The 18,637-nt window shown below is 34.9% G+C and overlaps 1 protein-coding gene across 2 annotated transcripts in view; it reads left to right on the forward strand.

Annotated features, from left to right (window-relative positions):
- Positions 1-18,637, forward strand: part of LOC150103069 (receptor-type guanylate cyclase Gyc76C-like) — a 182,382-nt gene that overhangs the window by 155,592 nt on the left and 8,153 nt on the right. For both annotated transcript variants that reach the window (XM_090398404.1, XM_090398406.1), the window contains 3 exons: positions 9,509-9,692; positions 14,295-14,435; positions 15,095-15,218. In XM_090398404.1, the coding sequence (XP_090254530.1) occupies positions 9,509-9,692; positions 14,295-14,435; positions 15,095-15,218 (449 nt within the window). The remainder of the gene's footprint in view (positions 1-9,508; positions 9,693-14,294; positions 14,436-15,094; positions 15,219-18,637) is intronic.

Here is an 18,637-nt window from a genome sequence, read left to right on the forward strand (position 1 = left end):
CTGCAAAGGATGAGCAAGCTATTAAGGTGAAAGGAGCATATTAATATACTGTATTTCTTAAAGAGCTAGAACTAGCGTTCATTGAGGAAGACTATAGGGAATGCTATTCCAAAGAATCGCGGTAGAGGGAAGGGAAGTTGGTGGAATGAGTTCGGAACTAAGCTGCTTGTTTATGGATGCTGACCTGCTCACGATTTACAGGAAAGTGGAGGAAGATGATGGCGAATTCGGTGGAGTAGAACTCATAAACATACCGTTGGCACTTCTTCTGCAATATATTTTTGAGTACACTGCTGAAATTTTTGAAAAAAGAATCGTCTATAACGTGGATTGCCTTCTGCTGAATACAGTTTAGCATTCGGAGGGTGGTTTCTGGTGCACCACCCCAATTGTGAAAACAGAATTCTAACACTGAGCGAGTTTGGAATTTATAGTATGTTAAGAGTTGTGCAAAGTGAGAAATATGCTTTGAATGAAAGACAGCACTGTTTTTTGGAGTTGGGGAAAGCTGTGGATGTGATGCGACTTGTTTGTACTAGGATCGGCAAGACGTGAAATTCAACCTAAGAAGAGAACATTGATCTTAGGTGAATCGGAATAATATCAGGAGTAAGGAAGAGAATAAATTAAGAAATAGGATTGTGTTTTGATAGTATCAAAATTCGCGAGATTATTTTTCATCCTGCTCAAGAATGGTGAAGAGATTAGTGTATAAGAGGGTGGTATGGAAAGGTTTGAAGCTTCAATGATTTGAGCATTGGAAGGTTTCTCGAATGAAGAAGCGAAATGGAGCGTAGTAGAACTGTGGATAGGATTGGATTTGAGGTTAGTGAGAGAGGTTCCTAGAGTACCCCAGTTTCAACAGAGAGATCTGGTGAAGAACTGCAATCCAGTCACAAAAAAGCAGGAGGAGGACCATGAGATGGTAACTTGTTGAAAAGGATCTTGATGACGGACTTTGAATGCCTTGGAAAATATTAAGAGCATTTCTCCAAAATTTTCTATTACCTTTTTTCCAAAGATGGGTAATATAGAAATGAGATCTGCTATAGAAGGAAAGTTAATGTTAGAAGTCCGTTACGAGACGGGATAAAGGTTTGCTTCCGTACTGTTGCATAGATGTCAGATGAGTATGACAGCTTATGTAACCGATACAAGATGGGTGCCAATTCTAGAATAAGAGTTTTGAGCACAACCGGGTGGATACCATCTGTGCTACCAGGAGACATTATTATTTAGATTATTGAGAATTTTTATGTCTTTCTGGTGGAAGATATGAGTTGTTCTTGTAAAGTGTGCTCTACTGCGTTGAAATATGTTTTGCATTTGGTGCTTACCACATTTTCTGGATATGTGAAGTCAGGGATGGAAAGACAGTTTCAGTTATTAACACTGAAAACTCCAAGGAAGATGATCGTATGATTTTTGGTAACAAGAATTCGAGAAACAAACGAGTAAAGATGGTCTCATGGTAGGAGGAATTGAGAGCGTGATAAAGTCAGCAAATGGAGGGAAAGAAATCTTGAGCAGCTCATACAGAGAGGATTCAAGGTTTATTTATCTTCGACATGATAATATATACGCACGTGTTAGGAAGGCTAACATGAACTGTATCTGGAGATACCAGCTTAAATTCAAGCGGGAATATTTGCCATTAATATTTGAGGCCCTAAATGTTGAGGTGGTCTGTGGAATTCCCACCCCCCTGAATCTTGCTGTTTTTTGTGTGTAAAACTTCGAATTTTGTTCTTTTTATGGATTGTTGAGTTAGGATTATTTCTTATAATGATGTCTGATTATTAGGACTACAGATATGCCAAATGATTATAATACTTATTTCTAATTATGACGAATCAACTATTTATCAGCTGAAGTAGATGGAATACAGAATTATCTATTAAAATATGAAGTGGGAACACTTAGCAAAAGAATTATGATTCGCAATAGAGAATTTATGGAAATACCAAGTGGCAAAAGAATCGAACCGTACTAGTTTTCAAAAAGGAAACGAAACAAATCCTGTGAACTCATTATACTTTATTCACATTGTGAAAAAGGAAAAGAGAGATTAAATATTGCGAATTATGGTCTTCCAAGTCTCTCTATGTTGAGCTAACTGGTAGATATCAGATGGAGTTTTACAGTTCAGCCTACTGATGGTTTCACATATTCATTATGTATAGCCGAGTGGTTAGCGTATCCGCGCTCCAGCCAAAGGCTGCGGGTTCGTATCCCGCCGTGGGCTTGGATGTTTGTGATTCTGTGTTTAAAAAAAAAAAAAAAAAACTAATGTTAGTAGTTGACGGTAGATGGCATTGGTGTAGTAATGGTTCATTGTATTGTGGGTAGTGGTGATAGAGAGTTGTAGAGCAGATCCCCCCCCCCCCCCGATGAGTCTTTGGACTCCTTGGAGGTGTCAAGTAATAATAATAGTATTGCCAAAATTGTTTGCATGGTCTTTCTCTACTGCGATTGCCATCTTCTGGTTTGTACACGATGGATTCCAAAAATGGTGAGACTTCAGGATGTCTGAGTTGATGCCCAAGTCATCTGAGTTGTAGTTTTTTACTATATTGACAAGTGGTTCTTGTTTAGCCAGATTTAGCACAACAGAGTTAGTGACAAGGTCCATCCAAGGATCAGTCTCAGACATGTATTTCCAAAGGAGTTAATTAGATCTGTAGTTTTTTTTTTTTTGGTACGTATTGTCCAGGATGGTATAGCCTTAATTTTGTCTTTAATGATGATTTTCAGATGGGGGCGGAGTTTGTTATGGAAGACTAGAGCAGCCGTTTACTTTTTCTGATATCATTTTCTGTATTGCTGATGTACGAACCAAGGTAGTGAAAGTCCTTTAATCTTTCTAAGAGTTTATTGTTGATATGAAGAATAAAATTTTCACAACCTATTGAGAATACTTTGGACATTTGGATGTTGATCTGCAGACCAATAAATTTAGCCTGTGCCTCTGATGCCCCTCTAGTAGACTGAGATGTTTTTGTGCATTTGTTGGTTCTGTATCAATTACTACAACATCGTCAGCAAAGCTAAGATTAGTTATTTGCATGGCGTGGGTGGATGTTCTGATGTTACAACCAAGATCTTCTGTGTTGATGGTTCGGAAGATGTAGTCCAAGCATACCAAGAACAAATAAGGTTGCTAGTACATCACCTTGCAGGACTCCTGTTGTCACCGGAAAGGATTCATGTGTTTCTGTTTTAAAGATTACTGTAGCATTGTAATCTTTATAAGGCGCTGAGATTGCTGGAAGAGGTTTTGAGGGTAGACCATAGAAGTTGTGTATTTTAAACACTGCTTCTCTATTAATGGAGTCAAAGGCTCTTTTGAAGTCAATAAAGGTTAAAATTAGTAAGATTTTATCGCGTGAACCTTCTATGATTCTTTTGATGCAATGTATCTGTTCTATTGTACGTCGTTTTTTTTTAGAAATCCAGCTTGGTTTTTACTGAAAAGTGGTATTAATTAAGGTTCTATTCTATTGAGTATCATCCTATTGTAGATTTTAACTGTAGTTGATGGTAAAGTAATAATTATGTAGTTATCCATTCTATCAAGACTGCCCGTTTTGGGTATAGGGACAATAAGGCCTTGTTTCCATTGTTGAGGGGTATTATTCCAGTGTTTAAAGCTTGAATTCAGGGCCGGTCCGAGAGTATCTGATGCCCCTAGGCAAAGAAATATAGGCGCCCCTATACATTGACTTAATATATACATTGTGTATGTATTGCAGCAAAATGTGGCGCACCGAAGTCTTAACGCCCTAATGATAAAACCGGCCCTGAGCTTGATTCATTATGGCAAGGAGATTGGAATATGTATCATACCCAGCATTTTAAAAGGTTTCTGCTCTGATCAATCCCTGGGGACTTTCCTGCTTTGGTTTGATCTTTAGTTCATTTTCTGTGCAGTCTTCACAATTTATTGGTAGAACAGTGGTTGGATGCAGGTCCGCTAGCGTGCTTTAATGTTGGGGATTATCAACATATTCTTGAAAATAGTTTCTCCATTCTTTCATCAAGTTCAAATTTACTGATAGCTGTCTACCGTTTTTGTCATGTGTGACAATATTTCCACATCGTTTTGTTTTTTGGTGACAGATATAATTTATCATTTGAAAAGTGTTTCTAGATTATCCCCCAGTTTTATTATAATTTTCCTCGCAGTATTTATTTATTTATTTGATTTTCTTTGTCTCTGATCACTAGTTCATTGACCTTGTTATTTGAAATGTCTTGTTTATCTTTATTTATTTCGTTCCTGTTTAAGCGGTAGAGTTTCCTTGCTTTATTTCTTTCATCTATATATTTTTCAGTTTCAGGGGTGATCCATTTTTCCGAGTCTTTTTCGTTGCTGTTTCCAAGAATTTTGTTGAATGTTATGTTTATGGCTTCAATGATATCCTTATACTTTTCATTAATTGGGATCTTTAAGAATGTTTTCCATATTGTCTTCTTATGTGCTGTGGAAAGATGCTGCAATTTATGGGTTATTTAGTTTGACCCAATTGTATTGTTTCTTTTTGGGCCTGTTATTTTTAGAGGCGTTTAGTGAAAGTTTAATGTGGGCCCTGATTATTCTGTGGTCAGAGTTTAGTTCAACCGCGTTATATGCTCGACAGTTCTTGATTGATCTGATCCACATTCTATTGATTAGTGTCTATGTGGTCTATTTAGGAATGAGAACCATTTGAATGTTCCCAAGTCCATAGTCTTCCTTTCGGATGGGGAAATTTGGTTTGGGTGATTGGATGATTTGGGTGTTGTGACGATTGTAAAAGTTCATAAGATAATGTCCATTGTTATTTGTAGTTTCATGATAGGTATATTTACCCAGGTTTTCAGTAGTATTGGCAATATGTTTACCAATTTGGGCATTAAAATCGCCACCAATAAGTGTGACGTTGTAAACTGGAATGTTCAAGACAGTTTCAGGAAGATCTTTATAATAGGTGTCTTTCTCTTCTAGTGGAGCATATTCTGTAGGAGCATATGTGGATATTATTCAGTTTTGGGTTGGTACGTATGGTTATCAGAATTCTTTCAGTTACTTTTTCTGCTAGTTTCTTCTTGAGCATTATTCCAACCCCTCCAGTACCATCATTTCTGAGTGATAAATAAATCTCCATTTTTTTGTCAGCTGGTGATGTTTCATTAGATGGATCAGATGGAGAACTGACAATCACTTCATGATTGTCAGTTCTCCATCTATGTTTTTGTACACGTATAATGTCTATGTTGACTTTTTCTGCTCCTTTAAGTAGCTCAAAAATTTTTCCAGTTTTCTCGCGTGTCCGTACGTTATATGTTGAGAAGATGAGATTAGATTTGCTTTCTCAGCATTATGCATGAAAATAATTAAAAATATAATAAGTTGATTAAATTATCTGATTTTGGAAAAAGGATTTAAAAAAAATAGATCAATAAATGCAATATTTATTACAGCAAATAATACAGAAATCATTAGAATACAATCGGCCACTTTACCTGCGTTTTATTGATTAACTAAAGCATCGGATAGAATGCACTTGAGACAATCACATTAAAAATACCTCCCGCCTCCGACAAAAAACCTAATTAAGGATATATGAATAGATAACAGTTCTGTAATAAATATAGAACAAGGATACTGAAGAAATTAAAATAACTAAAGAATTAGATAAGGTGGAACTCATTCAGTTCCACCTTATGTAAATTAGTGATGAAAGAATAAAAACAAACAGAATGGAAAATTGTGGAATACTAATTATAAAATTAAGAATAATTGGATATGCTGATATAATCTTACTAGCAAAAGAAAGTTATCTACGAAGATTACTTAATATATTCAATAATGCATCAGAAATGAAAAATATGAAGATATATCAACAGGAAAAAAACATGACGTCGACTAGAGAATCTATAAGATGTAAATTAGAAATCAATGGAAAAACAACTGAAAAAGTTTGTAAGATAAAGTATTTAATAACAGAACTAAATAACTATGGCATCACATAAACTGAAGCACAGCAACAAGAAATAAAAGCTAATAGAAATTCCGAATGTTTCAATAGCTTCATCTGAAAGAACAAGGATATAAGCAAAGGAACAAAAAAGAATCTACAAAGTAGTAATCAGACCAGTCAGTAATAACATATTCAGCAGCAATTGGTCGACACAGATGGAAGGTGTAACAGTATTAAACTAAACTAGGAACTCGCAAAAAATAGAAAAATTTAAAATATAGCCAATTAAATCTAAATGCAAAAATGAAGAATGGAAAATAGAAACAATGCAACATAACAGGGTACAACAACCGAATACATAATGTAATGTTAAAACAAGAATGTTCAAGCGAACAGATACACAATTTTTCGCAAGACACAGGACATGTATGGCGCAGAGGGTGAAGCTTGACGCTTTTTATATTTCCTGTTGTCTGTTTCGGTAAAGACCTCTCTAAAAATTAGACGATCCCGAAAGATCGTCCAACTCAGCATTGTTCCATTCAGTGACAGGCTCATTCCGTCACCGAGAAGAACTTCTCAGTGTTGGATCTACCTAGTGGCAGGCTCACCCCACCATACAGAATCATAATCTCGGCGGTGACCCTACTCAGAGACAGGCAAAAACCTACCCTAAGCAGAGCCTCTCATATATCCATATCCAGCATCTAACCCCTCATCAGTTTCTGTAGTTTTTGTAGCTTGAGGATGCTTGTCTTGGAGGTATGGCTCCAGGCTGGGACACAATTTTTCATACATAACATAACATCATTGGCCAGAAGGGTGAAGCAAGATGCTTTTATTCCCAGTTGTCTGATAGGGAGGACGAATTGAAGGAAAGATTTATGAGCTCGCCCTGGGGGGGGGGCACGGAGATTAGTCATTGTTGCAAGTATTCAGGATGGCTTTTGGCCTCTTGTATTTGAAGAGGTCAGTTTCCTCATAGTTTACTGCCTGTTTAACTAGATCGTTGGGATGTGTAGAGATCTTCGAGAAGAATTTTTCTGCTGTAGTTAGTAGGAAGGAGTAGATGTAAGGGATGTTTTTATCTCTATGCAGTTGGACGTTCCTTACAAACCACGGTGCATCCAAGGTCATGCGCAAACACTTATTTTGCATTCTCTGTAGCCTGAGGATGTTGGTGTTGGATGTGTGGCTCTAGGCTGAAGATGCATATGTCACTACGGGGCGGATCGTCAGCAGGTAGAGGAGTACTTTGATTCTGGTATTTAGCTTGCTTTTTCTATTTATTAGAGGGTAAAGTTGTGCGATGGATTTAGATGCTTTCGCGCATAAGGCTTTGATGTGTGGGTTGAACGTTAATCTTTTGTCTAGAATTACCCCAAGATATTTTGTTTCTGTTTGCCAGGGGATTTTGGTGTTGAATAGATAAAGGTCCCCTTGGGAGTTGCCAATCTTCTGGTGAAAAGTATCGCTGTACTCTTTTGGGGATTCACTTGTAATCTCCATTTGGAGAACCAATGTTCTGGAAGTGGTAGGCTTTCTTGCAGTTTTTTTAGTGACGAGATGTGGTTCTAGAAATCTGGCAACAATTTTTCTTAAGTTCTTAAAAGAACTGGGCGATGGACTGAGTCCTTGACTCTTTATCCCGTCATCTGAATGAAGAAAATCTGTGTGGATGGAGTGTTCTTGAGCTAAAAAGCTCTGATCATGGCTGGGTAACAGCAATAGCCGAGCCTCAGTTAAGACTTCATTGGCTACAGCATTACCATTTGTTACCCTGGAAGTCCTAAAAAGGACTTTTTGATACCTCCAATCTTTTTTTCCAACAATTTTTCTAATTCTAATAGTTCTAATAAGAACTGGGCGATGGACTGAGTCCTTGACTCTTTATCCCGTCATCTGAATGAAGAAAATCTGTGTGGATGGGGTGTTATTAAGCTAAAAGCTCTAGTCATGGCTAGGTAACGGCAATAGCCGAGCCTCAGTTAAAGCTTCACTGGCTACAGCATTGCTATCCGCTACCCTGGAAGTCCTAAAAAGGACTGGGCTCTCACCATAACCGTTCCAACAATTTTTCGAAACATTCCTAAATTGATTATACTAATATTATAATTTTAAAAAATTCGTGTTTTATCAATTCTTTTAAAAAAATGTGTAAATATTTTTTAATTTAATAAAACTAATATAATATTTAATAGTAAATATAACTTACACTATTATTTCTAAGAAAAAATATTTTATTTGCGTTAAATCATCATGTAGGATGTTGGTTGTATTTTATATAAATGATCAGTGTGGATAGAATTAATACAACACCGTGTTTCTCACAGGCGAAATAATAATTCGACCTATGAATTAAAGCTATTGTGTGATTTAAAAATGAATCCACAGTATTTTATTGGCACATGCAAAAGAATTAAATTTTATTGACCTTTAAGAACATGAAATAAACCGATAAATTATATTTCACTTTTTCGTTCTCTAATTTACTTTGTGCTTTAATCGTATGCAGTGAATGGCATCCTGTTGAAGATTTCCTGCATCGACCGCCACAGTAAACACTGCATATCGAATTGCAAGTGTAACATTTCCACTTTGTGTGCCGATGTAAAGTACGATTGTTTCGAACATGTCAATGGTCTTTTCATTTATTATTAGACTTTGTTCAGAAATACAATTAGCTGATTAATTTAACAATACTATAGTTTATTTTTTATTCTTTAAATTCTTAATATTAATATAGTGCAGCCTTTTAAAATTAATAATCTACTTCGTTTTTCAGACATCTCCAGAAATAAAAATATATATATATTTTTTTTATATATCGTAAGTGTTATCATTAGTCACAAGTCAGAGAAAATGACAAACGGAAATCCAGTTACTAAAGATTATATTGCGTCACTTCCGGCACATGTGCTTCTCCAGGCTCTTGTTCTAATGCACCAAAAATTTAAATAAGATCCTATCATTGACTTCCGGTTTACTTTAGAGATCTTTCTTCTAATTTTCAAGCAATTAGTCGCTTGCCTTATTAGTCAATCGGAAGTCGGACGAGGTAAAAAAAAACTAAAAGGGATGCTTTACTGTGTTTCTTTAGCGATGTCTGCTGGTTGTGTTGAGTTCGTCATTAGCTGTTTGACTCACGCCAGAGGAAACGTGAAAAAAAATGCATCAAGATATGTGACATTTGGCGCAGACTAGTCTTACTACGGTCCCGGCCAAGAGCCTGTTGACGGAAGCATTTTTTGTCGATCTCCCACAGGCTTGGCGAGTTTTTCACACACCCACGTTGCGAGCCTGTTCGAGGCATCTCGTCTTACTAAGGACACTTGGACACGGACTTCATTGATGGTTAACTCCCCCCCCCCACCCCACCCCCTTTTTCCCATTGGGTCCAGTGAAGCAGACTACAACAAATGTGTGAGAAGCAGTTAAGCATCTCTTGTTAACGAGTACACATCCCTCTGTCTTGTGATCAATGCCACTGTGATATTGTATCGGGAAAATTCTAACTCGCAGGTGTGTTTTTTGCGTTTTTCTAGATATTATTTACCGAGTGAAACAGTGTCCGTGTGACGTCGCCGAGCCATTTCGTCCCGACGTGTCGGAGTTGGAGTGTCAAGATTTCGTACTCCAGACTATGCGAGACGCCTGGCAAGAAAGACCAGAGCTGAGACCCGATTTTCGACATATAAGAGAAAAACTGAAGAAAATGAGGCAAGGAATGTAAGTATTGGGGATTGTTTTTATTCTCAAATATAAAAAAAAAAAAAAAAACTAATGTGAGGAGTAAATATTAAGTCATTGTCAGTTTTATTATTGTTCAAATTATACGTATTGTTAATAAATTTTAACAATGATAAAAAATAAATTATTCACAAGTATGACTTAATATCTGGTTAAATGTATTGTTATTCTGATATTTAATGCGCCCTAGAACGTGATGTCACTTTATGTAGGTGGTGTGTATCTGTGTGTGTGCGCGCGCGTACTTTACTTTGTGTATATAAACATATTTAAAGTATAATGTAAGTTTCGATTTTCTTGCTACATCAACAGTGAGATTTTTTCAACCATAGCCATTCCCGTCTCTTTGCCTATAGTTTCATGTACACCAAATGGCATATAAAATAACTTATCATTTTACGCCCTATTAATGTTTATTCTATATAAATGTGCTTAAAAATAGAATCATTAACCAAGGGTATAACGATGCCTACAAACACATGACTTTTCATCATTGTTAGCTGAACATTTGACTGTATTGAAACAATGCAAATTAGGAGCGTCATTTATGCAGCTGTGTTTATATGCACAGATTTCGAAAATCAAATAGAGACATTGTTGACCTACAATACATCACCAGATAGTTACGATTTTTGTCAGTTTCCAATTAATATTTAAGTAGCATCCCTACTAGAAACATTCCATGTGTATTACGTAGTCAATTTATTCTGTGAAATTATCAAATAGTAAGAATACTGTCAAGCAATCTCATGCATTTACAGACATTAAATTATTCTGCTCTACATCACTAATTAAGTTGGTGTAATTTTACTTTTGAAACAAATTTATTACTTTTGTTTCATATTTTAGAAACTAGTTGAATATTATGCAAATACTTTTCTGTTTGTCATTAGTTATTCTGAACTTTTAACTGGCATAATTTAACATATGTCGACCGTCGAGATGTATAATATTCATTAAATAGTCTCATTTGCGTTTTTTTTTTTTTTTTTTTTTCTTTTGGTTACCTTCGTAACGGCGAAAAACAAGTGATTGTGTTGGGGGGGTAGGGAAAACTATCACGAGCTATATCGAGTGAATCGTAACCTTGTTGGATCTACACACGATGCATATTTACTTCGGCAAGATTGGTCTGGCAAGAAATGTTGTTGCCATAACAACGTTGATGATAATGTAAATAAGCCGCAGATGGCTATAATGGATCACATAATAGGAATAACTGCTGGGGGAACGACGAGTGAAAACACCATTAGTCTGTTTGCTAACTGCGTGAACAGAAATCTGTTTAAATAAATTCCTAAAAAAAAAATTAAAAAAAAATCGCTTGCTAAGACTATCAATGTGTCCTTCGTGCTTCCCAAAATATTAATATGTTGTTTTATACACATTTTTTGAATTAGAAGCAAAACTAAACGTAAATACTTTTTCCTGTAATTAAGAAAGTAAAAAAAAAACAGAGTTCAAATAACATAGTCCAGTTATTTCTATCTATATCATATATTTTCTATTTTAGAGGTATGAAACGTTATGTGTGCTACTTTACAAAATATTATATAATTTCTTTATATATATTAAAACAATAATATTAATTTACATAAATTTTTATAAATTTTTGTCAAATGCTTAAAATTATTTTAAATATTCTAAAAATATTTCACACACCTTTAAAATTTTTCTCTCGAGATAATACAATTACCAGATATACAAATGCCCAGATGTACATTTATTACATACTAACATATGTTGTTCGTAACTCGGTAAATGTGTATAAAACAACATATTAATCTGACATACATACATATTTCTTATAAGAAGCCACTAATGATAAATGAAATCAGAGCTAGTCGCACGAGATGGCTAGGTCACCTAGAAAGAATGAAGGATAACAGGTTAGTGAGGAGAACCTTTTTTACGTCACCCAAATGGAAGACGTTCTAGAGGAAGACCCTACAGAAGATGGATGGATGAAAGAGTTGAAGCTGCGAAACTGGAAGGAGTTGGCTAAAGATAGGAAAAAAGGAAGACTGTGGTGCTGGCGGCTAAGAAGAATACAATTGTACAATGAAAAGGACTTTTCCTTACTGTGTTCTTAAGGATTTGATTACATATATAATAGAATTTTCTTTCATGTTTATTATTTTAATTACTCCGTTAGGATATATTTAATTCGATGCACGTGTTATACCCACATTTGTCATTCATTCATTATTTCCTATTTCATTCATTCTTGTACTGCTATAAAAATTACATTTGGGGCTGCTTATATGTTACTTTCATCCCTTCTCTCTCTCTCTCTATCCAGTTTACTGTTTCCTTTACTGTTTTGTCTTTTGTTGTTAATCTTATACTACCACAGACTACTCGTTATTTCTTAAATGTTATCATTTAAGAATTATTGAAAAGGCGTTACTAATTTTACAATTTGATTTTATTTTAAGTTAGCATGAAATGTTTTTCTCAACAGTGGCATAGTTTTTGTTTAAATGAAATTCGCAAATTTGTATTCACTCCCTGGTTTGCTGTAAAGAGTAAATAAATCTCTGGAGGTCCTCATCGTATGATAACTGATCGTCTGCACACAAAAAATGTTTACTGTTATGTTGATGTCTTTTCCCTGATATATTGTAAATTACCATCTTTAATCAAAAAATCCTTTAAAAATTTATGAAAACATAAAAATAGTTAATAAAAGATTCAAAAATATGAATTAATTTTAATTAAATTTAAATACCTAAAGATATTAGACACCTTAGTTTTTATTTAGTTAATTTTAAAATATATAATAAATGTATATATTAAATGTATAAATTCACAAAGACATTTTGATGGTGAGATGCGGTGATTGATTCATTCAATCCAATACCCTTGGAGGGTAATGGATGGCAATGCTGTAGCCAATGAAGTTCTAACTGAGGCTGGGCTATTGCTGTTACCCTCCTGACATGATCAGAGCTTTAATAGCTCAATAACACCTTATCCCTACACTGTCCTCTACAGATAATGGGGAAGATGAAAAGCATTCTTGCTTCGCCCCTTTAAGCCAGTCCTTATCCTTATATAAGGATAAAATATTGCAGGTGGGAGATGTTACTATTGAGGCCTTTTTAGGACTTCCAGGGTAACGAATGGAAATGCTGTAGCCAATGAAGTTTTAACTGAGGCTGGACTAGAGCTTTTAGCTCAGTAACACCCCATTCACACAGATTGTTTTCAATCAGATGAAGGGATAAAGAGTCAAGGACTCGGTCTACCTCCCCCCCTCCCCCCCAAAAAAAATAAATAAAGATATTTCTCACATATGGCTTCTCTTGAGCAACATTTTCATACACGCAAGAAGGTGTAAGTAAATCACAAAAACTATTTTTAAGCTTCTTCCTGAAAACCTCAGGATTTTGAGCATTTTTAAGAGTGGGAAATTTGTTCGTCGCATTTTGCATTCACAATTAAAGCTGATACAACTTTCTGAAACTAAATTCCAGAAAGCAAACTCCGTTATAAACTAATAATTCCGAATTTCTTTTTATTTTATCAAATATTTATTCTAGTAAGAATATTCTTTTCCACTTCCGTTACATGATTTGACACATTTGTATTGAACAAAATGAATTAGTGGTCTCAGAAAATTGCCTTATTAAATTATAAATTGCAATCAGGATAATGTCCTTTAGCTGAGTAATGAGTGATGTAGTCGATGGGTAAAAGGTGACAACAAATGTTGGGAATTGCTGTTGTGAGCAAATAAAAGCAAAACAGCGTGTGATCGTAGCAAATCTTTATTAAATAAAGTAGAAAAAAGAGCACACGTAACAGAACAATAAGGAAGAATAAATGGGTAATTAAATGACTAAGTAAAGCTACCATCAGAACAGATTTTCGCTTTTCTCTTTGTGCTGATTAGAAAAAAAATGTATTGTACAGTAACGTCTTTTCTGGGATCTGATTTCTCATCTCTGTTTATTCTACCCTTCAGAGTGAGACTTTATTCTCTTTTTTGCTGTGATTGCGGCATACTTGTCCGATATTTTGTTGATTTTCTATCCACTGAAAAGAATGTCGACATCCTGAACATTAGCATACACGCATTTCCATAACAACGACTTTTTACCTGCATCAGCACTTTAAATTCAAGCTTTATTTACATCTCAATGTGACCAGACAATGAGATCTTAGGAACACCTCTGCACTAGACGAGGATTGATGTCTTTGCCTTCTACATTCGCGTTTTTATAAAGAAACCCCTGAATGAGCAAAAGGTCACTTACAATAGAGATTGAAGAAATTTTCACGTGATGTAAGGATATTGTGAGGTCCAAAATAATTGATAATACATAACTGATCGATAAACAAAACTCTGTAAAATAATGTAACAGATAAAACAAAAAATGCATTATTGCTTTAAACCAAACAATTGTTTCTACATTATTGTTGAGACCAAACGATACTGTCAGCAATAATGAATTGTTGACAATATCGTTTGGTGGCAAGGTTTATTTCTATTTTAATTGTTGAAAACCCAACGATATTTCTCGTATTTGATTCTGTGTGAATTGTTAATGACCAAGGATATTTATTTATTTCCAGGAAGTCCAACATCATGGATAACATGATGGCCATGATGGAGAAGTACGCCAACAACTTAGAAGAGTTGGTGGATGAACGAACGGCTCAACTTCTAGAAGAAAAGAAAAAGACAGAAGCCCTACTACATCGCATGCTACCAAAGTAAGAAAACTTGGACCAGAAATTTACTGTAATATTTCCAAAACCACTATGCATACTTTATATCTTAATTCCTCGCCTATTCTTACTTTTAATGGCTACTTTTACACATAGTCCATTTTCTGCTTAATTTAAATGTGTAGTGGGTCATATTAGGGTACGCACAGACTCACTGGGGATGTTTGTACAAGAGAATTTCTGGCCCCTTGACGTCACTGTTTTCTATCTAACCCGCCGATGGTCTCAGTTAATGAAGGAGGATGACGTCACGGACACACAAATTCCTCAAGGCAGCAATAAATATCTTACACATCAGAGAAACCTTTTGTGAAGCATTTTTTTAATTTTTTATTCCCCCGTTAGTTTATTAGCTTTATTTTCTGTGTTTCGTCAACCACATCCTAAAGCAGTTTACCTATCCTCTTTCTCTCTGCAATAAATGAGAAAAAAAGTATGCGTGTGTGCGCGCGATGCTAAAAAAAAAAAAACTAACAAAAATAGAATAAATAAATGTACACTAAAAAGTTGAACTAAAACTCCAAAAGAATACTTATTCCTGTTTTGCTTGATAATATATAAATCGAATTCATATTTTTACATTCCAGTAATGCCACTGTAAATATAAATGGCATCGTTACAATTTATTTTGTTACGTTTTGTAGGTCTGTTGCAGCCCAGCTGATGAGAGGCGAAGGGGTTGTTCCTGAGTCTTTCGACGCTGTTACAATATACTTCAGTGATATTGTAGGTTTCACAGAAATGTCAGCATCTAGCACTCCTATGGAGGTAAGAAATGTGTACTCTCTGTAAAAATACTACTTGCATTATAATAAAGGAATGAAACTCGCGTAATATTCTTTTATTAACGTAGAATTTTCGCCTAAGTATCAAAGGCATCTTCAGTACAAGAATGCTTAATGTTAATCGAACATTGACAGACAATTCCAAAAAGGTGCCACCCAAGTAACTAATGTAAAATAACTAAAAAAAGTCATTGAGTGTCCTAACTTCTTTAAAAAAATTATGCAATTAAATAAAAAAAAAATAAAGTTAGTACTTTTTAAATCAGCTAATCTTTCCTATTCCCTTAAAGGGAATTGACGAAGACCATCGGATCTGTTTAAGTTAGGAGAATGAAGTAAAGTTTCACATGTTTCTTTGTAAAGCCGTTCCATGAGGAACCGACTTTTGTCTGTTCCAGTGAACTCTATCTAGTGTTGATGGCATGCTCTGCAAGTCCACACTGTTCAGGTTCAAGATATTGAATCTGAACAGTCTGGACTTGCAAAATACCAAAACTGCTAAAAGATCTTTTGATGAAAGAATTCTTCTATCCATTAGATAGAAAAGAGGAAATAATATATTGCAATTCTTTCTGTAATCGTTACTCTAAAGAAATTCAGCATGGATATAATGGCCTGTATGAGTCTCCTGCCTATAGACTGAGAATTGTAGGCTACCTTCTGGTTGACAAAAAATTAAAATATCTAAAAAGACTAACTGCTTATTTACTATTAGGGCGAACTGGATCCTTGGATAAAGTGCATTCAATTTAGAGAGAAGCTGTTGAAGTTCATCAGAAGAGCCATTCCGGATAGCGAAAATATCATCGACATATCTGAACCAATGAGTATGGTCTAGGTGAAATGTTGTCAAAAATACGCTGTTTCAATTGCTTCATAAAGAAGTTGGCAATAGCAGAAGAGTGGGATTGCCCATTGCCATTCCTTCAATTTGTTGATATAACTTGTTTTTAAAGGACAAATAACCAGAATGTATTGAAAAATCAAATATTTTAACAATGTCTGAAGGAAATTCTTGTTGTAGTAATTCAATGCTGTCAGATAAAGGAACATTAGTAAATAATGAAACTAATTATAATATCCGAAGCGTTCAAATGAAGTTCCGAAATTTTATTTTTAAAACCCAAAGTATTCTTTATATAAGTAGTAGTTTTAGTTGATGAAGTAAGTCAGTTAGATAAGAATTTTGAAATTTTATAAGTTATATTTTATATCCTGTCAGTCTAGGAATAGTTATCTTACATTAGCTACTTAATTGTACAATGAAAACCGTGGAGAATTCATGACTAAACAAATCGATTATGAAGAAATACAAACTTACTACTACTCACAAACCCATCAACCAGATCTATAACTTGTTACCTTCTCCGAAAGATAAACTCTCACCTCTGATGCTACCTGGCGTGTACGAGGTTCCATGCTCACGTAAATTGCCCTACTATGGACAGACAGGTAGATCTGTTCAGAAACGCATTTCGGAACATCAAGACCATATCCGTTTTATCAAACCGCAGAAATCTGGCTTCGCACAACACGGAATTGTAAACCCAAACCATAGGATCCATTGGGAAAAGACCAACCTTCTACATAGATCTATATTTAAACATGAACGTTTATACAAAGAAAGTGCTGAAGCCCTAGGTCACAGAACAAACGTAAACGGCAACGACGTTCTTACTATTCCTAAAGCATGGGAAATTTTCATACAAAATCGTGTAAAATAATTTTTATATGTTATATTATTTTAATGTAATCTATTTTTCCCTCCAGATATATTAATTTAATTCTATAACGCGCTACTGCACGCATATTGGGATTCCATTGTAATCATGTACCCTAACTGTAGGTTATTCCTAGTATTGTTTGAATTAACTGTACTGACGATGTCCTTTGACACTTAGGATGAAATATTTACTTATTAAAACTTGTTACTGTGGTTATTACGCGTGTTTGTTTAGTCATTAGATACTTAGGTGGAGCCTTTTGGAATTGTCAGTCAATGTTCGATTACCATTAAGCATTCTTGTACTGAAGATGCCTTTGATACTTAGGCGGAAAACTTTACGTTAATAAAAGAATATATTACGTGAGTTTCATTCTGGTATTATAATTTATTTAAATATACCTACTCAATGTATTTCTTTATTGAAAAAAATACTACTTTTGCATATATCATTATTAGCGTTCACTGCTTTGCATTTTTTGTGTGTCGAAAAATTTTAATTTTTTTAAGTATAGAATCGTAGAAAATTTGTGCCCTTTTTTATTTTTTAATTGCCTTCCCTAATTTGAAGAACTATAATCGATTTTGGTATTAAGTTCCGTAATCGAAGCACTAGGATGGAATTGCATCAACAACAATAATAGTTCTTAAGTTCTTAAAAGAACTGGGCGATGGACTGAGTCCTTGACTCTTTATCCCGTCATCTGAATGAAGAAAATCTGTGTGGATGGAGTGTTGTTGAGCTAAAAAGCTCTAGTCATGGCTGGGTAACGGCAATAGCCAAGCCTCAGTTAAAACTTCATTGGCTATAGCATTGCCATTTGTTACCCTGGAAGTCCCAAAAAGGACTGTTACACCTCAACAACAATAATAAACTCAGTTTTTATATTTTATACCTCTTGATATATATTGATTAAAGGTGTATTTATATTTTACAAATTTTTAGAAAAATATTTCTAAAAACTAAGAATATTGGAGAAGTATTACTGAGAATCATTATTTTTATTTTCATTTATTATAATAATTTATCGGATAAATTTAAAATAATATAAATGGAATTAGAAAATGCTCACATGTTTATAATATGATGAAGGTAGAAATAAGACTATTAAGTGAAGATCACACCTAACATTTGTGCTATTGTTGATCAATATACCTGATTTCTCATTCTACATAACACACAACATTTTGTAAATCTCTCGTAAGTTAGTAGTGTTTTGTTAGAAATATATAATTGCTTACAAGAAACAGAAATGAATCGATTTTGTAGGTTTTGCAAAGCCCTTCCAAGTGGGGCTCGTGCCATAGAGTACCGTCCTCACATCTTTACTGGTTGGTTGGCTGTATTATTGCGTCTATGAGCTTTTCCTGGTATATCCTTGGACATTATTGACATCACGAACGTTCCATAGCGCTAGAGGCCAGAAGAAAGGTCATTCTAACTTCAGTTCTAGTTGTCAACCAGGGGATTCTTTCCTAGCTATTTTCAGCTGGTACTAGTTAGTCAATATTTGGTAGACAGACAAGGTTTCCTTTCCGGAAACGTATATTTTTAACGGTGTAACTCAATAAAATGGACCGTAAAACTTGTATTTCGGTTCATGGCAGTAGTATCTGCCATACTCTTCAACCTGGATACTTACGAAATCGTTGATAGCTTTGGGCCAGCTGCCAGTGAT

This window comes from Typopeltis vanoorti, chromosome 9 (assembly GCF_054136105.1).
Source record: "Typopeltis vanoorti isolate ZY-2024b chromosome 9, IOZ_Tvanoo_1.0, whole genome shotgun sequence".
NCBI classification, from domain to species: Eukaryota; Metazoa; Arthropoda; class Arachnida; order Uropygi; family Thelyphonidae; genus Typopeltis; species Typopeltis vanoorti.